General features: G+C 38.7%; 1 protein-coding gene across 6 annotated transcripts in view; it reads right to left on the bottom strand.

The window, feature by feature from the left end:
• The window catches only part of PTBP3 (polypyrimidine tract binding protein 3), a 179,190-nt gene that overhangs the window by 78,086 nt on the left and 79,721 nt on the right, over window positions 1-21,383 (bottom strand). Inside the window, exons 1-2 of one of the 6 annotated variants that reach the window (XM_072598063.1) lie at window positions 20,603-20,755; window positions 18,229-18,262 (exon numbers count right to left, since the gene is read on the bottom strand). The exons of 2 other annotated variants lie outside the window; for them this stretch is intronic. Coding sequence is in view for 3 of the 4 variants with exons in the window: in XM_072598061.1 (XP_072454162.1) it covers window positions 18,229-18,262 (34 nt within the window). In the remaining variant the exon portion in view is untranslated. Of the gene's footprint in view, window positions 1-7,035; window positions 7,207-18,228; window positions 18,263-20,602; window positions 21,195-21,383 lie in introns of those variants that run through there. 3 more of the 6 variants (XM_072598061.1, XM_072598058.1, XM_072598057.1) reach the window with 3 other exon arrangements.

Genomic DNA, 21,383 nt, shown 5'->3' with positions numbered 1-21,383 from the left:
AATTCAAACATAAAAAAAGATCATATACTGAAATTTTTTCCCATTTGACCATTCTTCCTTGTTACAGATTTTATGTCCATGAATTGTCAATGTTTGCTTTTAATGTAAAGAAATAACAAATTTTCTTCTATTTACTAAACACATTTCCAAATTCTTTAGTTTTTATTATATGTCACTATATGAAGAACTATAAATTTCCTTTAGATTCATTGTAAGAAAATGAGAAACCATTCATGTCCCAATAGTTAACATCACCACACAAATATGCCTTCTAGAATAATTAAGGTTCACATGAACAGGGTAAAAAAATCCAACATTATTCAGTTTTGGATAGTTTACTAAATAATATAAAATATACTAGGTGAGGAGTTGAAGATGACACTGAGCTTGTTAACCTAGGTGAATGGAATGATGGTAGTACCCAATTTATGGTGCAACTTAACAGCTGATAAACGTAACTGTACTTCCAAAATGACAACCCTACAGGATACAAGCTAGAAGACTTGAATAATTGAGATGCTAGTGAAAATCCTTTTACTCATACAAGTATGTCTTTAAAACCCTCTTTAGGCATAACAATGTACTGAAGTTAAAAAAAAAATTTGCTGCCAAGAATTACAATATAGCTATATAAAAAAAATATATCCACACATAAAACAGTTAACTAATAATAAAAGGAAATATAAGATCAAATTGCCAAATGGTTTAAAATGCCAAATGAAGGTCTGAGGAAGGTTCATGTGAGTCAGAGCCTTCAGATAAAGCCTCTGAAGAAGTACAGCTTAGCCCAGAAAGACGGCCTCTAAGAACCTATTTGGATCTACGATGCAATGGACATGTATGTCCATTGGGATGTCAAAGTATTGCAATGTGTTTAAACATTACATTTAATTTGGAAATGGACTCTCCAGTACTTAGGTAAGAGAATCAGTTTTGGGACAATTGATCTGACCCATTAAGTTCTGAGAAGTAAAATCAATCAAGATTATGAAAATAAATCATCAAGTATCTTTTTTTTGTCCAATGTAGGTGTTGTTCAACAAATAAGACAGATATGCAGAGACCTTTATTCTGCTTTACTTTGAACTTGAAAGGCTATTTCCACCCAGCAAAGTAAATTTTTACTATAAGAACTATTCATCATGGGGAAGAAAAAAAAACATTCAGGCCAGCCAGGAACAGTATAAACTCTAAATAGAAACTCCAGTCCTCTTCCCAAAAAACACCTATCTTGGAAGAAAACTATTATATTAAGAGTATCATTTTGCAACTTGCCAAATCTGACATAACATGAATCTGCTATTAGCAGAAGTGCTAAAATCACACCCCAAGGATAATCATCCTTTCTGGGCAGGCAAGTCACTAAAGTGAAAACAGCTCAGAATTGATGCCAAAAGAACTGCAAGAAAGCATCAAACCATTCATGGAAAGCTGAGATAACAGGCAAACTTTAGAAGGAAGTTAATGGAACCATTTTAAAATCACATAAATTCTTGCAAAAGATTTTTTTTTTTTTACGTTTGACAAGCAGCTTTTATGAGCAAGTCTTCAAGAGTGAATTTTATATTCCCTTTTTAAAACCTCTGTACTTCCCATTAAAAATGAAAGTCAAACAGATATGAAATCCAAAGAAAGCCAGCCCAAAAATTCTTAATTATAAGTCTAAGTTATCAGATACATAGCACTCATGTTCCTAGTCACACACACATTAAGAAAGGAAATTACATTGTCTCTGTTATTTTTATCTATTATGTCACAAAACCATGTTACTCAGAAATTCCCTAGATTCTGACGTAAGGGTCAAGAGTCAACTATGAGATATGATCACCAAAAAAGTTAAAATATTAAGCTGCATAAAGAAAAGCGTATTCTTCATGATTCCTCAAAGGCTATGCCAGTGGAACACAAATTCTGCTAAAATCCACCACGTTGAAAATAACACAGGTATATTCTTGACAAGAAATTAGGCCTCCTTTCAAAAGCCCAGGCAAGAAAAGAAGAGACATGAATGGGCATTTGGTGATGAATGACTTGGCTCTAGTAATTCACGGAACCTACAAAATGATCATCAGCCCTAAGCAGTCTCTCTTCTGTCTCTGCAGTGATGGTGCAGGGGGGTGTAGAATGTGTTCACGGAAGACCAGTACCTCTGGTGTGATGGCTGCCAAGCTCTTTTCAGGGCTGCTTTCCACCTCTGGTGTCCATCTGTTCCACTCAACTTTCACGTGTAGCTCCAAGAAGCTACAGCAGGCACACTTTGGTAAACATTTCAGCAGACAGGCTAAACCAGGTCAAGGATACAAGGGGTCTCAAACCCATTTGTGAGTTAGAGCAGTGTCTACCCCAAGCATGTGAAGACTTCCTCTTGTGGAATGGGTGGATCAGAACAATTTGTTCCAACGGCCATTCAGGCAGCTGAAGCAGGTGATGTGGAGCCGTTAGAACTTAGTTAGACATCCAAGATGCCAAGGTCATCCACTGTACCTTGAGCCATCACCAGTCACTTTGATTCTATCCTGCCACTGAACTGTGATGACTCTGGAGGAGAGAGTGAGGCAGTTGAAGGAGAGTGAGACAGACAACTTCATGAAACTCTGCCTCGCTTAAATCCATTTTTTGTATAACTCAAAATTCATCACCATTTTACCATTATACTATCTCAAAGTCTTATGGTGATAGGTAAGTGAAGTAGCAGATGCAGATATACTGGGAGCTACAGTCACAATCCTGCACACAAGCAGCCTAGGCCATAGGGTCGTTTCTCACTGGAAGCAACAGTGGGATTTGACAGCCCCCTGGGTGTCTAAGCAGCCTTTTAAGGAAAGCACTGTTCACCTCCTGGTATGAGGAAGGGGCTAGAAAAGGTGCCCTAAAAATCGTCTGCTTATCCAACCCTGGCCTGATTACCACTGCAGGCAGGGAATCCCACTGTACAGTCAAAACACAAAAAAATACACAAAAACATCTGCAAAGACGATTCCACTCACCACTGGCACATGGAACGTGCACACACTTATAAACAACACAAAATCCAGGAGACCTGAAAGACGAACAGCTCTTAGTGTAAGAGAACTCGGCAGGTAACACATCCCAATAGCAGCCCTGAGTGAAACAAGGCTGGCAAATGAAAGCCAACTTACTGAAGTTGGAGCAGGATACATGTTTTTCTGGAGCGAATGCAGTGAAGGGGAGTGCCATGAAGCTGCCATAGGTTTTGCAATCAAAACTATTCAAGTCAACAAGCTTCTATGCCTGCCAAAAGGAGTGAATGACACATTCATGACAACGCGACTGCCACTTGCAGGAAAACGTCAGGCCAACATCATCAGTGCCTATGCTCCCACCATGACAAACCCTGATGAGGTCAAAGAAAAATTTTATGAAGACCTGGAGACCCTTATCATCAATGTGCCAAAAGAAGACAAGCTTATGATTCTGGGTGACTAATGTTAGAGCAGGCTCAGACTACCAGATTTGGCAGGGCGTCCCAAGGAGAAGTGGAGTTGGAAACAACATCGGCAGTAGTCATTTACTACTGAAGACTTGTGCATCTCATGATTTCTCATCACCAACACTGTCTTCCGTTTATCTAAACGCAACAGAACTTTGTGGATGCACCCTTGCAGCAAACACTGGCATTTAATAGACTGTGTGACTGTAAGAAGAGACAGAATGCAAGAATTGAGGAAGGCAATGGGTAGTGCAAAGTGCTGGACTCATCACAGACATCCTCTTAAAGCTAAATATTCATATTCAACAAAAGTGGCATCCTCAAGGCAAAATGACTACCATACAATTAATGTCTACAAATTAAAGCTCTTCTCTGAAAGAGAAAAATTTGCTGCTAACTTGGAGGGAAACGAGCCAACAAATAGTGCAGCAAAAAAGAAGTGGATAGCTTTCAAAGATTTGGTGTACAGCAAGCACTACATTTGCTCATCTAGGTCAGAACACTTGCAAACACCAAGACTGATTTGATGAAAATTATGGGAAAATTCAGAAGCTGCTAAATGAAAAAACAAGAACTCCTCAGGGTTTGCCAGCAGGATAGTTCATCCATCTCTAAAAAAGGCAGCATTTCATGCCATCAAAAGCAAAGTACAAGCAAAGCTTAGAAAGATTTAGGATTCTTGGCTCAACAAGAAGACAGATGAAATTCAGTTTTATGCTGATAATAACAATCCAAAGTGTTTTTATGATGCCCCGAAGGCTACTTATAGACCAAAACCCTATGGTGTATCTCAACTACTCAGTGCTGATAGAACCACATTGCTTAGGGATAAAGATATGATTAATGCTAGAGATGGACTGAACACTTCCATAGTGTTCTCAATAGACCTCCATCAATAAATGTTGAGGCCACTGACTGTAAGGCTGAAGTTAACCCCTCCTTAGCTGTATGTTTGAGAGGCTCTGAAGGAAAAGTATGGAAGAGAAGCGGTATTAAACTAACTACCAGACTAAAGGTCTACAGAGCCATTATGCTAACCTCACTGTTGTACACCTGTGAAATCTGGACAGTATACCAGTGCCATCCCAGAAAACTGAATCGCTTCCATTTGAATTGTCTTAGGAAGATTTTGAAGATCACCTGGTAGGATAAGGTACCAGATACTGAAGTCCTCACTCAAACTAAACTGTCAAGCATTCATATTCTGCTTCAAAGAGTGCAACTCCAATGGACTGGTCATGTTGTTCGAATGTAAAACATGTGCTTACCAAAAAGACTATTTTATGGAGGGCAAGCGATAACATGGTGGTCAGAAGAATCAATACAGAGACCTTGAACTTTGGAACTGATTTCATAACATGGCAGACACTGGCACAGGACCCCTCAGCATGGCATGCCCATATAAGAGAAAGTGTTGCGCTCTATGAGCAAAGTGGAATTGACATAGCTCAAGGGAAATGCAGGGTGCGCAAATTTGGAATTTCCACTCCAAATGTTCACATGGACTATTTGCGTCTGACCTGTGGTAGAGCATCCTGAGCTTGTACTGATCTGATCAGGCACAGTCAAACACAATGAAACCTGACTCTAGCATAGTGATGTCATTGTGGTCCTCTTCAAGAACAAAGAAAAACAATCAACCAACCAATGGTGCATAAAAAGAGGCAGAGAAAGCTAAACAACACAGATGCAAAACTGTAAAAAGATATTTAATTCTTAGTACTCTAATTTTGTGAACCTTTTCCAATGTCTAACAAATAGACGTGCTATTGAAGGCTATTAATCTTAAACATTCTCATCAAAGGTAAAAAAAGTTACAACTAAATAGAAGGTTGACTCAAGTTCTCCTTGGAGTATACTTGTGCATCCAAAAACAAAACACATTTAGTGGGACTCTTCTCTTCTGGCATTACAATGCTTAGTGTTTAAGCATTTGCAACAAGCATCTGCACCAACATTTGTGCGAAAGGATGAGGCATAGAAATTTTATAAAGAACTAAGTAATAGCCTCCAAATTAAATCAACATATACAATGATACTGTATGACTTCAATACAAAGATGAGTAAAAGATGGGTACAAGGCTGGATGTCGGAAAACATGGTTCAATGTTAAGAAAAATGTAAATATACAGAACCTTGATAAAATATTAAGAAGGGAAAGAAAAATGAGTTTATGGAAAACCTGGAAAGAATTCCAATTATATCAGACCATGGCAAGACTACTGAAGAATTAAACTAGAACAACAAAGGGGGAGAGGCAGGAAGGGGAGTCAAGATTTCTAAAGCAAACTTTGCCTGCATCAATAAAAATGGAGTTGCTACATTTAAATTCTAACTCACCATCCTCAAATTGATGCAGGAAAAAGGGGAAGGGCACTGAAGAAAATAAAGTTGAAAAGAGAAAATGAACCAATTAAGTACCCATGAAGGAAACCCATGACGGAGGCAAAACAATTTTTAGGATATTATGATATTTCTCAACGTATCTGAAAGATGGGAATACCTATCAAAAATCTGACTGGGGAAAAATCACAGACTTTATTACCAAAAAACAAAAAGAGAATAACAACCCCTGTCATCTCTAAAAAAATCCTTATGAACATGATCTACATCTACATCAAGGACATTATTAATAAAGGTATGAGAAGGGAGCAAGCACGCTTCCACAAAAGATATTCTATATCAAAATACGACTGATTAAAAGGTGCAAAGAACACAACTGTTGCACATCTGTAAAAAAGCATTTGACTTAGTAAAACAAAATGTCACCTTAGATGATCCTCCTCCAAAGTATCTCCTTACACGGCAAAATCATACCAGATTACTAGAGGGTCAATGAACAAAGCAGTAAGACTTATACTTAAAGATGTGCATAGAGTTCAAAATACCAAAGATTCCTCCAGATGTTACCACGAAGAGTTGACATTAGGTAGAACATATCAAGCTCTGTAACAGCAGTTCTCAAGGTGTGGTCCACCTTTTGGGGAGAACTGAGTGGTCAAAACTATTTTAAAAATAATATCAAGATGTTATTCAACTATTATTCCTCCATTTTCCAACTACTATCTGTGGGAGGCCAGATTCTCTTCATTTACTTCAATTAAAAACATAGTGCATGCAAAGGCAGGAATAGAAATTCAGCTACTTTTACAAAGCTAGACATTAAAAAGATTTTTGGGGGGAGACTTTGCACTCTTCATCAGATTTTTTTGGTTTTAGAAAATATAGCTGTTCTTCATTAAAATGACAAATATCTTTTAACAATGGGTTTATTACTGTCATTTCAAATGAAATATTTCAAAATTTTATCAGTTTTTTAAATTCCTATAATACAATAAATATCAATAGCTATAATACAATAAATATAGCCAATATAATAAATATTAATAGCCATAACCTGCATATAAACAAAAGCTCTTTGGGTCCTCAATTATTTTTAGTATTGCCAGATGGTTCTGAGACCAAAAATTGGAGAATCAATGCTCTAAAAAACAATGTTTCCCAAATGAGATCCATTACCTTGCAGAAAAATTCATGCATACCACCACCACCCTCCCAAAAATAACTGAATAAAGAATACCTACTGTCCCAGGTATGACATGCAGTTGCATGGACAACTCCTAAAACCGGTGGTCATAAGTACAGCCATGAAGCAGTCACATTATTCAAATCTACACTATGAAGTTATAATATGTAAAACATGATAATTGGTTCCAGCCTAATGGAAATATAACATGAAAATTTTAAAATAAGTTTTATCTATTTATTATAAGAAATTACATTACATGTACATTTCTAACAATAACAAAAGAAATTACAAGAAAATGTAATTTTGAATCAAGTTTCTTACAAATAAATTAGAAAGCAAAATTTTAAAAATTCAAAAATTACTGAAAAATAATCTTACATTAATATGAGGAAATGTCATTACTGTCATTTAATTTCAGGCATTCCTGTCATTATATTTTAGAATTACTATGATCACATTTATGCCTCTTAATTACTTTAGATTTCTACTATAATGTAATAATCAAGCCTCTCAAAATATTTCTTTATGAAGTATTCTTCCTTTTAATCATTTTGTTAAGGGCTCGTTTAAAATAAATGTAAACAATTGTTGGCAATATAGTAAACAACAACATGTCATATACCACATGAGAAGACAGGAACATGAAGACTACAGCAGCACACATACATAGTATTTTGCAATTTGAACTAAACTACATTTTCCATTTTTCAAACTAGCATTTCTCCTGACTTACCACTGCACATATCTTGGAAAAAAAACACTGCAGATGAATAATGAATAAAGGTCTAGAATTTAACAGGAGGATAGTAGCCTAGATTGCTTTGCAAAAAAAAAATGTACAGTACTTTTTAATGACCTTACTAGTCAGTCAGTCTGTCTCTTTCAAAACAGACTCTTCTTTTTAATGTCAACATTCTTCCAGTGATGTTGTGTGGCTAGAAATCATGGGCTGTCATTCTCTGAAGAATTCAATTTGTGTATCACCCAAGAACAAAGGAGCAAGTCTTAATACAATGTCTGGCACAAACTAAACGCTTAACAAATGCTTGTCAGCTGATTGAGATGTGGAATAAAAGACTTCATGAGATATGATTTTTTTACAGTTGACAGGCTCACGAAGTAAAACTGAAAGATACAGATTCCACTAGTATTCTTGAAATATCAAGAGATGTAGGAGAAAGCACACTGAAGCACAGTGGTCCCTGTGAAGAATTTGCGGGGGAAGAGTGCCAAAAGGTGAAGAAGCACCTTTGAAGGGCATACCTACATCAATGAGATCACATATTCCTACAAGTATCCACTGAAATAAGTTTTCTGACTTCCTGTCAAGTGTTCAACTTCGGGTACATTAGCTAGATTCCCTTCTTTTCCTTCCTTTCCTTTGCCAAAACCTTAAACCTCCTGCACTCTGAAGCTCAGAGATTGTACAACACTAGGCCCCTGCCCAAGCTCCACTTAAGGACTTTTTTCTGAACCCTCCTGGATTAAGAGTGATTATCAATAGTAACTGTCGCTGTTTCCCTCTCACTTTGATTGAGTTATTTTTCTTTGCCTCATTAAAGGGGCCATCCCCTGACTATTTCTTAAACAAGCCTATTCACTCAATGGGTGTTACCTTACTCTAAGTGAGTGCCTGAATAGGCCCTGGCCTGAAGGGGCCAAGGTCTCCCACTGCATCCTGGGCCATCTCCAGTCATCCTGATGAATCCTGTCCCTGAATCCAGAAGGCTTAGAAGGAGAAATTAAGGCTGGTGACCTTGCACAGCCCTCTTTCACTCAAAACAAAGTCAAGTGCAAGTCACGGTCATCATTTCACTGATGTCATGGTCTTCTTCAGCAACAAAGGACAAACACAACAACTGAAATATTTAGATCAGGATAAGGAATGTGACAATCCTACTATTTTCAGAGACAACTGGTGATGCAGAGGATAGAGTGCTGGGCCTGATTAAATCAGGTGTCAGAAACTTACTGGCCAAGCAAGTCAGTTAGCCTTGGGCCTCAGTTTCCTCATCTGTAAAATAAGCTAGAGAAGGAAAATGCCAAACCACTCCAGTACGTTTGCCATGAAAACCCCAAATGGTGTCACGAAGAGTTAAACATGACTGAAAAAAGACTGAACAAAATATAAATGTTTATTCCTTTCCCTACTCTGTCCACATATTCCAATCACATCTGAAGGATTATGCTCAGTTTTGGTAACCACATTTAAGAAAGAACAACAAAGAGCTCTCCATTATACAAACTCTTTTTGCCACTGCAATGTCTCTAACGTAATCCTTGAGACTTGCTACTTAGGCCACTAAGAGGTTTCCCTGACTTAACCATGATTACACAGTCAGCACCTGAACCCAGGTTTTCTTTCCTTAAGAATGGCCTTCTAGCTACTATGCCAAGCTCCTGACTATTTTCTCCTCACTATGAAACTATGAAAAAGTGGAATGCGCTGCTTCAGGAGACAGAGGGACTCCCTATCTTCCTAGCTGATAATTTTCTGGAAAACCATGGGAGACTGGTCGATTTCTTTAAGATTATTCAAAGAATTCTGAGATATTTGTCTAGAAATCCTTTGTCCTACATTTTTACTTAAAAATTAAGATGGAAAAAAGTAACTGCTCCACTATGGAACTTCCAACCTTGTCAGAACTAGATATAGGCCCCTCAGGGCAGTTAGAACCCAACTGCTAACAGAGTATCCACAGCAACAACTTCAAAGAGTCATCGAGGCCAGTTCTGCTCTATTCCTTCCACCTTAAAACTGAGACAGGCAACTTAGAGCCCAGCCTCCCTCTTATTTTGGGGGAGCACAGATTGAGTCAACTGACATCACATTATATTTCCCCCAACAACAATAAAGCCACCCTTCTTCAAACTTCCCTATGACTCTGAAGATACTTCCTTCCAAGTCAACTAGGTTCATGATCTAGGAGTCCACTCTCCCTACCTCCACATATCTAACCAGTTGCTAAATCTTGCCCTTTTCACCTTCATATCTCTGGCTTCCTTCCTTTTTTCTCTACTCAACACATCCACCACCTTAGTTCAAAGGTTCTCATGACCCCAAACCTGTATTATTGCAATAGCCTAACCCTAATTGGTCTCCTTATCTCAAATTTCTCCTCTTTCTGAGCCCGTCCTCTACACAACTGACAAAGATTTTCCTAAGAAGTCTGACCATGTTGCTTCCCTATTCAATATACTCCAGATCAAACGTAAAGTGTTAAATTGGGTGTCAGAAAACCCCCAAGTTCAAATTCTGGCTTGGCCCTACCACTTAGTACCTGTCTGACCTTGAGTATGTCACTTAACCTCTGGGTCTGTTTCCTTTTTAAAATGTAAAAAGCTTTAAAAAAAAGAACAAAACCCAGCATATTAAATAGTATTTATATAACACATTAAATGTCTGCTTCTTATCCAGCACTGACCTCCAGACTCACATCTCCAGCTATCTTTGAACATCTCAAACTGGATGTCCCATGGACATCTAAAACTCCTCTCTCCTTGGTTTTCCTCTCCAAAGAATGTCCTGGCTTCTGCAGGATAAGAAAATGATCGTTTGAAATCTCATTACCATGCAGACTGACTCCAGTTTATGATACTCAATACCTTCTCAATTCCCTTCGATTGCCTCTCCCATCTGATTGGAGGACTGGAGGGTAAAAGAATAAACTCCTCCCCAAACTTTATTTTACAGAGGGCTCAGAACTTTGCAAGTCACTATTTTCCATCAGTGGTTCTGCTTGGTTTAACTCTATGGAACATCATACCTTTAGGTGTCCCCTTCCCCTATGCTGTTACCTCTCTTTGAGCTTCCATTTCTATGCTGTCTTCCCCAGTTAGGTAAGTAAGCTCCTTGAGGGCAAAAACTATCCTTTTTCTTAATTGTATTTCCACTGCCTGGCAGATAGTAGGAGTTTAATAAATATTTATTGAACTGAATTCAGAATGTCCAAATCTGAACTCATTAGCTTTCCCTCTGGGACCCTTCCCCCTTCCAAACTTTCCTATTATTTTCAAGGGCACCACCATCTTCTCAGTCTGCCAGGCTTACACCAAGGTGTAAGTCTTCATTTCTCACTCTAACCCCAACCATATCCAATTCGTTGCCAATTCTGGCAGATTTTACCTTCATAACATCTTTAGCATATATCCCCTTTTGAGACTTGCCGTCATTCAGGTAGAGACCCTCATTATGTCACACATGGACTGTAACAGCCTGGAGGTTATTCTTCCTAGCTCAAATCTCTTTCCATTCCAGTCTATCCTCCACTCAGCTGTCAAATTAATCTTTCAAAAGCACAGATTTGTATGTCATCCCATCCTATTCAATAAACATTGCCTAGGAGCAAATATAAAATCCTGTTTGCCATTCAAGGACTTTCACAACCTGGCCACTTCAGACCTTTCCAGGGAAACACAGTTAGCAGTAACAACTGTGAAAAAAAAATTTTTTGAAGCATGTTTCTGATAAAGGCCTGATTTCTCAAACATACAGAGAACTGAGTCAAATTTATAAAAATAAGGGCCATTCCCCAACTGATAAATGATCAAAAGATATGATCAATTTTTGGGTGAAATAAAGCTATCTATAGCAATATGAAAAAATATTCTAATTCACTATTGATTGGAAAAACGCAATTTAAAATAATTCTGAGGTACTATCTCATACCTATTAGATTTACTAATAGGACAGAAAAGGAAGATGACAAATGCTGGAGGAGATGTGGGGAAAAAAGAGACATTAATGCACTCTTAGTAGAGTTGTGAACTGATTTAACCATTCCACCAAAGGGCTATAAAACCATGCATACCTTTTGACCTAGCAATATCATTACTAGGTCTGTATCCCAAAAGAAATAAAAGGAAAAGGATCTAGATGTAAAAAAAAATATTTATTTATAGCAGCTCTTTTCTGGAGGTAAAGAATTAGAAATTGAGAGAATGCCCATCAATTGGGGAATGGCTATGGTATGCGATTATGATGGAATACTATTGTACTATATGAAATGATGAGCTGGATACTCTCAGAAAAACCAGGAAAGATGCATGGGCTGATGCAAAGTGAAATGTACTGTGTAAAAAGTAACAGCAATACTGTAAGATGATCAGTTGTGAATGACTTAGCTATTCTCAGCAATACAAATGATCCAAGACAACTCTGAAGGACTTGAAGAGTTAAAAATGCTATTCATCCCCAGAGAAAGCACCAATGGTATCTGAATATAGATGGAAGAATACTTCTGTTTTTACTTTCTTTGAGTTTTTTAATCCATGTTTTCTTTCACAACATGACTATTATGGATATTTTTGCATGACTACACATGTATAACCTAAATCAATTGTTTGCCTTCTCAATGCGGGAGGAAAGAAAGAAGAGAATTTGGAACCCCAAGTCTTAAAAACAAATGTTAAAAATTGTTTTTATATATAACTGGGGGGGGTGTGTGTGAAATAAAATACTAAATAAAACCAAAAAGAACAAAGAAATATTTGGCAAAAACTACCTGAAAGATATAAGTAACAAGAGTAGCTCATACATCACTTTACAGTCACCAAATTCAATAAATTCTAATTGCACCCTCCATTAATAGCATAATGGCATTCCTCTATAGGATGTTCCATCCTAGCCCCCAGTGTTCACTTATAGCAAAACAGGTTCCACGGATCAATAGCACAGAATCAATGTATGATTGGTACTTACGCATGTGGGGAAAACAAGTTATAAATGAAGGTAAAAAACTGAAAACAAATAGAAAATAAGCTTTACTAATACTTAACATATGGATCAACACTGACATCCTCAGTGTTATCAGCTGGTCATACTCAGTATCTACCATATCTTGAAGAGGTAAAGTTCCTTCACATGGAGATTCCTCATTCATTCCTTCCCTTACAGCATATTACAACAAAATAACATAATGACAAATTACACTCATGTTAAACCAAGATTTTCACAGCTAATGAAGCGTACATATTCTATCACACTACTCTCATTTGAAAAAAAAAACTACTGATATTTCAGTTGGAAAATATTTTTGTTTTGTTATTAAAATGAAAATTTTTTTAAAGACTTCATTTTTATGTTATCTTTTAACTATTTCTGTATGTGTCCTATAATATACACAACATCATTTCAGTAGTGCATATGTACTTTAAAAATATACATATGTATACTGGAAGTGCATTCTCAAAAACTGTTGGTACAAGATCAAAAAGTTGAGGCCACTATTCTATCTATCAAGGTAATTTAGGAGTAAATTAAGGATATATTCTTATACTTCATTCAATTAAAAATATGTCCCATAAAACCTGATGCTTGTATATTGTAGTGGTCCAGGGGGGTACTGGAGCCAGCTACAGCTTTCAAGAGACCACTATTAAATTTTCAGTATGACAACTTATACCTCGGAAATAAGCAGTTACTACAAATTGGGATCTGATTTATTAGTTTTGTTAACTGCCTGAACTTACATGTTAGTAAGGCATATTAAGCTTAGAAGTGTCTTGTGTACATTTATTTTTTCTAGTGAGCTCACTTGTTAACATTTTACCAGCATACCCCTACTATGGTCTCTGTTTTTGTCTCCCAATAACACCTGATATCACCTGTCTCAAGTATCTCTTTATCACTCAACCATGCTCTGCACAGTTGTCTAAACAATTTTCCTAAAAGTAGGACCATTTCATCCAAGCTTCTTATTACCTATAGAAATATAAACTCCTTTAGCATTTAAAAGACTTGGCTTTTTCCCATCTCTCCAGTGTTACTACCTTCCACATACTCTATCAATGTTGGCCTAATTGCTTTAGGCCTCACACATTTCTCTACCTTTGCACTAATTTTTCCCTCTAGGAGAATCATTTAATCCTCACCTCTGCCTCTTAAAATTGCTTGTTTTCTTAAAGTTGTAACTCTAACCTGCAAAATGCCTTTCCCAGTGCCTCTACCTGCTAGTGTTTTCCCCTCTAAGGTTATTTTCCATAAGATTAATCTGCGTGTATCTTATACATCTCTATTTATATACATGTCTTCCAATTAAAATAAAAATTCCAGGACAGTAGGGACTATAAGGGATCGTATTTGCTTCTTCTCTGCATCCTAGAGCACTTAACTCTATGCTTGATGCATACTAAGTGCTTAATAAATGCTTGTTGATTGATGTACTGGGCTTTTCTTTAACTTTGCACTAGCTTCCCTTGCTAGAAATACCGTCCCCTTCTCCTCTTTGCCTACCTATCTCCAAATCCAAATCAAAACCACCCCCTCAAAGACTTCCCCCCGATTACCTTCGCCTACATGAGCCCCAAATGACTTTTTCCATCAAAAGTCCCATCAAAAATTTTTTTGGCCCTCATGCACTTTTCTAATATTGTAATATTGTATGTCAGAGATACTGATGTCATATTCCTTTAATTCCTAGGAACCAGCAGGATGTGGTAGAAATGGTGCTATTTTTGGAGTCAGAAGTCTGGATTTGAATCTTGACTTTCTTTACATGTGAGACCTTGGATTAGTCATTTATCCTTTCCAGTTCTCAGTTTCCTTTTCTCTAAAATTTAGGAGGGGATGGACTAGATGGTCTCTAAGGTCCTTTTAAAATCACTATGCATAATTCTGGTGGACTGTGTCCACTAGGTTTTGTCTGAGGCCCCATTCTCTCTCCACACAGTCTACTGTTGGATGCCTTCCTGATTTTTGCACTCAAAGCTGTATATACCTCTCCCAAGCACCAATACTTTAATTTGTATCATAGTTATTTGTACATCTTTTACATCGTGCAGTAGTTTCTAAATGACTTGAGGACAGAGGCAATTCTTAAATTCTGTGATTCCAACGATGAGAACTTACTCATCTTTGTGTTTGTTGAACTGATCTGTTAGTTAAGGACACTGCCATCCTTCCAATTCCCTGGGTTTGCAACTCTTTCTCATACACACATCTAATTAATTGCCAAGCCTTGTCAATTTTACTCCTACACCTATCTGCATCTATCCATCCCTTCTCACTACTCACAAAGACCCTCATTACTCCTCACCTGAACTACTGCAATAAGCTAATTGTTTTCTCGCATCTAGTCTCTCCCCTCTGTAATCTATTCTCCAGACAGTTGCCAAAGTGATAATGCTAAAACTCAGGTCTGGCTATGTTACTCCTCATGCTCAAGAAGATTCAGCAATTTCATGAGGATTAACTACAAAATTCCTCTGGCTCCAGACTACCTTTTCAAGCTAATTATATAGTATTCTTTTCTACTCATTCTACATTCCAGCCAAAATGGCCTACTTACTATTCCCTATACAGGATGTTCCTTCTCCTGTCTGCCTTCAGATCTCTACTGAAGTAGTCCCCTCCTACAAGAAAACTCAAAGCTGCTAGCTTTTTTCTGTGTACAGGTTATTCCTTTTTCCCTGCCAACAATGCAGGAGTTGCATAAAGATAATCTAAGAATAATCTCATGCCATCTAGCCCTAGTCTCTCTCCTGAGCTCCATTTCTACATAACCAACTGACATCTGAACTTCTCCATTTGGATATCTTACATGCATTTCAAACAATATGCCCCAAACTGAACTTCTCATTCATGCCTAAACCTACCTTTCCTCTAAATTCCCCGATTTCTGTTAAGGGTACCTAGATTCTTCCAATAGTCCAGACTCACAACAGGAGTCATCTCTGACCCTCCCTCTGCCTCACATCCTATGTTCAATCAACATAGAAGTCTAGCCCATGATAACTTCACAACTTTTCTTCCATCAGTTCCCTTCTCTCCACTGACGTGGCCATCAACCAATATGTCAATCCCTTATCAAATCCCTCACCTAAAATATTCTACCAGCCTTCAGAATGGTCTCCCTGCTTCCATTCTCTCCTCTGCCCACTGTAGCCAGAATAATCTTCCTAATAACACAAGCAAGAGCAGGTTATTCCCTCTGTTCAAAAAATATTCAGTGGTTATTCATTGTCCCTAAGATATAAACAGTCTGGCATTTAAAGCCTTTCAAAATCTAGCTCCAGGCTGCATTTCCACATTATTCGCCCCCTCTATTTTTAGATGAAGTAGCCTCCTTACTTACTCCTAACCCATATTACATCTCCCATCTCATTCACTTCCACCTCTTGGAATTCTTGGTTTCTGTCAAAGCTCACTTCAGTTGACCAGATCTCCCAAATTGTTAGTACTCACTCCTTCCTCAAAGTACTTCATGTTAGTTTACCTGTGATATTCCCTATTAGAAAGCAAGCTCTGAGAAGCCAACAAATGCTTAGATTTTGTCTTTGTGTCCTCAGTAACTATCCCGCCACTCTGCCCAGGGCAAGCACTTCAACTTTCGCTGTATTTCTCCATTTTGCATATTTTTAAATATCTGTGTCATAATTAAAATTCTAGGCATCAAGATATGGTTCTTGTGCCTAATATGTAAACTTTTCATTGCCTAATATCTAAACCTTTTATTTATGCTTAATTTTCTTAAGATGCAACAGACACAATAAATACCAGATGTCTAAGGGTATTTGTAAAGACTAACAGTCAATGCCTAAGTAGCTTTCTTAATTTAAATATATGACTTTTAAAGATATAGTTTTAGACTTACAGAAATTTTCAAATAAGAACAAAGCAACATTTGACATAAAATGCCAACTATTTTGTTTACTTCCCTAAATTCCATAGTTATGCCTAACTCAATATAATGTTCTGAATAGTGATCCAGAGGGTAGAATAAAATCTGCAGGGCTTTTTCTGTTAATAGGACTTTTTCTGAGCCAGTCTCTAATCTGAGAATGCTCAGAACCCCACAAAGCAGGTTAATAGACAGGAGTGCCAGTAATCAAGTAGTTTAATTAATCAATTTCAGGGTGAGGAATGTTCTCCTAGCTGAAGCACAAATTATATACTTAAATTTCAGTCTTTCAACAGCATGGGAAACATGTACTATTAAGAGAGAGTCAAGACCAGGAGAGGAGAACCTGCAGCCACATGTGGGTTTCTAGGTCCTTGGGTGTGACCTTTTAACTGAGTTCAAGTTTTACAGAACAAATCCTTTTATTTATGGGATTTGTGAAGTTTGGATTTAATCTAAGGGTCGAAACTGAGGACCCAGGGGGCCACATATGGCCTTGAGGCCACAGGTTCCCCACCTCAGGTCAAGACAAATGTCCTCAGTGGCAGAGACAAGTACAGTTGTGGCCACTACTGCCTAAAGACAGACTAGGAGGCCTTTAATTATCAGTATATTCATTACACATATATCAATTGTAATTTCCTTCTCACCCACTTAATACTTATTTACAATATTCAAATTTAAATGTTTATGCAAATGTTTACCAAAGGAGAAAAAGTACAACCATAAAAAGCAATGCTACCCTAAAATTTGTCAGTCTACAGCATTTTTTCAAAGTAGTACGTCAATGATGAATTTTGTACTTTCCACTTTGGTAAAGATGGATTTTTCTTCAAGATTCATATTAAAATACTCTACTGGAGTATTAATGAAATTCCAAAACCTTCAAGAAACATAAGAAGCAAATCCTTTTTGGGTTTTTTTTTTTTAGCGTTTTCTGACTCTATGATCACAGTCAAAGTCTATGTTAAAGCCTCAGTTAACCTTGATTACACTTGCATTCTATCTCCTGGGAGGTAAGGATCTGTAAACCTTAAAGCACTATATAAATGAGATTATTCTAAACTAACCTAGAGACTATATTTTTAAAACTTCACATTAATAGACACTGTTTTAGTCAATTATATAAAACTTATTAAACAGTCGGCTTTTATAAAAGTCTTATTCTTTTATATAATGTTTAGAAGCTGGTCAGAAAAAAATGTGTATAAGAATTATTTTTGAAAACTATGAATTACCCTATTAGACAAATTTCCTTTGCTTCTTACCACTAATTTTACCATCCATGAAAGGAAAGATGGAAGAAAGTCCATTGCTACATTTCTTAGAATCTATAATTGGGTCAAGGAAGACTTTATATTATATTTTATTTTCACCTTTATGTGTCTGGATCTATTAAAGATATGATGCAAGCCTCCCCCATCATCAATATGAATAATCAAAAATTGGCTGCAAACACATGCCAAGATAAGTTGTTAATGGCTAAATCAAAAACAAAAGAACATTGCTGGTATAGAATAGCACAACAGATGATATGTGAATAAGTGATACGGTTTTGCTGAAGGGGAAAATGCTACAAATTAAGAGGATAAAAAAGTGAATATGAAAGATGAGAAAAAGATTCCTACCTTTAAACCGACTGTTATAAGATCTGTAACAACACTGTATGGAAAAAAAATGAAGAGAAAATGGAAAACAAAGTTAGAGAGCAAGTATTACAAAGGCAGAGGTAAATAAGGTTAAAGGAGGAAAGAAAAACATTGTTATAATAATGTAAATAAAAGTGAAAATGTGATGAGTTGTGGAATGTTTTTGCAAAGGAAATTCGACTGACAAGACTAGTAACACAGTGTGAATGAAGCAAAGCTCTAAAGAGATAAGAGAAGAAACATAAATCAAACTCCTTGCAATTAATCATTTTGACAGAAATACAACTGTGCCCATGTAGAAATATTAGCCAGCATATCTATTTGCTTTTAATCTTCAACTTGGTCTTCAAAATAAAAACTGCCCAAGTTTATGTTCCAAGACAAACACATACAAATTATTCTTAAAAGTTTAAAAAGAACTCAAGGACTTAAATTTCACAGAATTAAGAAATCCCTTAAGCATCACCAGAACAGTAGCAAGACACTGTGTCACTATTAGAACCAATAAAATATCAAATTTCACAACCATTTCAAGCAATATTTTCAAAAGCATACAAACTAATAAAGTCCTAGATGCAAAACAGCTCCAAGAAGGGCGAAAAAGTAATCCCGAATTTCAGTTACTTCAGCGGGGATTTGGGCACAATAAATGCTAATGTGTAGTGACTTTTCTTAAAAACTTCAACCTATGATCCTTTACTCTAAAGCAAATGGTTCACTAAGCTTTTTTTCAGGGCTGTGAGAAACCCTAAGAGTTTAATTAGGTCCCTGAGGACAAAATCTTGAAAGGTCTAGAACCACGCCTTTTAAAAGGTGGGGCAGAACCCTTATAATTAAGGTTCTGTGACATATCAAAAAACAAAAAAGAAAAAGCCTATCTACTGAAGCATAAGCAGATTACCATCAATTAAAACTTTTATTTCTTGATATTCTTAAGAGAAAACTGTAACTGTACAAACTGAAAATTCCACATATTGATCACCTGGGATTGCAAGGCCCTTTAACATAAAACGAATTGCTTTTAAAAAATAAACATACATGACTTTGGATCTTAAAATTAATTCAGCTAACCAAAAATTTTTTTAATAAAGTACCTTTCCTGTGACTTATATTAAGCATAAAAGGTCAAGTTTTTGTATAATTCCTGTCCAGAAAGCAGTGCAGACTAAATTATATTATTTACTTGAATTTCACAATGAGGTCACTTTTTAGTATCTATGTATTACTACTTATCAAATTCCCCATCCTTAAACATACTCTTAAAAAACTCATTCTGAGCTTTAAAAAATAAAATTACCAGTATTTAAGTTTCCACCCCTGCTGGACCAGTCCTAATACAATATATTAAGAGGTAAGAAGTTTTATTAAAGATCTAAATATATTTTATAATATTCCCACCCAAGTTGTCTGAATAATAAAACACCTAAAATTCACAATTAAGATTCCAAGACACAAGCTGCTTGTACCAATGCATCTTCTCACACAAAAAGCTGTTAGGCTTCCATTAACTACGACCAAATGACATTAATTCATTTTCTTTTTAAAAGAAAAAATAGCAAGGGGAGGAGGACTTGCTCTCCCCCCCTTAGCACTGACTGCACAACAAACTGCAAAAACCTGTCCATTTGCATCAACTATCTATTCCTCTAATTAAACAGAATCCCCATTACTTTTTTTCTAGTGAAAACAGCTTTCAAGTCGAAGCACTTCATGCAAGGCACACCAAAGTCTACGAAAACGAAATCATTTCAGTGCATAATCTGGAGACATCTGCTAACCTCAGAAATAAGAATGCTACTTCATCTAAAACCTGCATCTGGTCCTGAGGCTCATCAGCAGCGGTAGGAGGCTCTGACACACTAACCCTACGGGAACATCCCCCGAGCGCCCCCAGCGCCAGCGCTTCCTAGCCCATCACCACCACGCAGGACACGCTGCAGACCCAAGGCCAGTCCGCCCGGCTTCACGTCTCGGCCTCTTCACAGCGCGGCCCTCACATAAGCCTGATTCCCTTTACGAGTCTAAGCCTAGAACCTGGCAGCAGGGCCAGGCAGCCTCCCCGCGGCACGAACCCGCCCGGGCCTCAGGTCCCGGTCCGGAGCCAGCCTTCACTTCCCCTTCCCTTCTCCCGCCTGCAGCGCCCTCCAGGCCGAAGGCGCCTCGGACCGCGGCACTCCCCAAGGCCGAGGGCGCTCCTCGCGGTCTGCCCGGCTCGCGCACCGCCCGCCCGCCCCGCCGGCCTCCGGACGCGGGCTCCGGTGCGGGGCTCCCGCCGCGCCGCCCCCGGCAGCCCCGCAGCAGCCCGCTCGGCTCCTCCTCCTCCTCCGCCCGGCTCTCCCCACCGCGCACACACCATTTTCTAAGCGGAAGTGATCTGAGGCTGCGGGCAGGAACGCCGACTCCAGCTCCGGAGCTCCGGCTCTCCAGAGGTCTCAGCACGCAGCGAGACGTGACCCCGGCGGGGCGGCGGAGCGGGGACCAGCCTCGGAGCCCTCCGACCCACGCCGATCACACCAGGGCCGTGCCCAACCTGGAGCGGGCGAGGAGGGGAGGGGCTGGAGGGGGCGTGTAATGGGAGGGCAGCGAGCAGGGAGTGGGAGCCGGAGAGGAGGGATGGGGGAGGAGGGGAGGAAAGGGAGGGAAAGGGGGAGGACGGAGGAAAGGGGAAGGGGAGAGATGGAGAAGAAAGAAGGGGAGAAAATGGGGAGCACGGGGCAAAATTGTATAAAGGAAGAAGGGCGGAGAGGGAGGAAAGGGAGAGAAGGAAACAGGAAAAGGGGATAAGAGGCAAAGAGACAGAAGGGAGGAGCTGGAAGGAGAAAGGAAAAGGGGGGAAGGAGGGAAGGGAAGAAAGCCCGAAGGAGAGGAAGGAGAGGGGAGAACAAGCCCCGCAGTCTGCGCTCTCCAGCCCCGAAGGACGGGCTCCGCAGGGGCTGCCCTCTCCCCCAGGACTCCCTCAGCGACCGCCCCACCCGCCCGACCCGGCGGCGGCCCCACCTCGCCGGCGCACACACACCCCCTTCCCTTCCTCGGCCCCCCACCCCCCGCTCGGCGGCGCCCCGCTCCACCAGAAGGGCAAAGGGGGGTGCGAGGGGAAGGGAGGAGACGAGAGCGCCGAGAGGAAGCCGAGCGAG

Source organism: Notamacropus eugenii, chromosome 3 (assembly GCF_028372415.1).
Source record: "Notamacropus eugenii isolate mMacEug1 chromosome 3, mMacEug1.pri_v2, whole genome shotgun sequence".
NCBI lineage: Eukaryota > Metazoa > Chordata > Mammalia > Diprotodontia > Macropodidae > Notamacropus > Notamacropus eugenii.
This window is presented reverse-complemented; position numbering and strand designations above follow the sequence as displayed.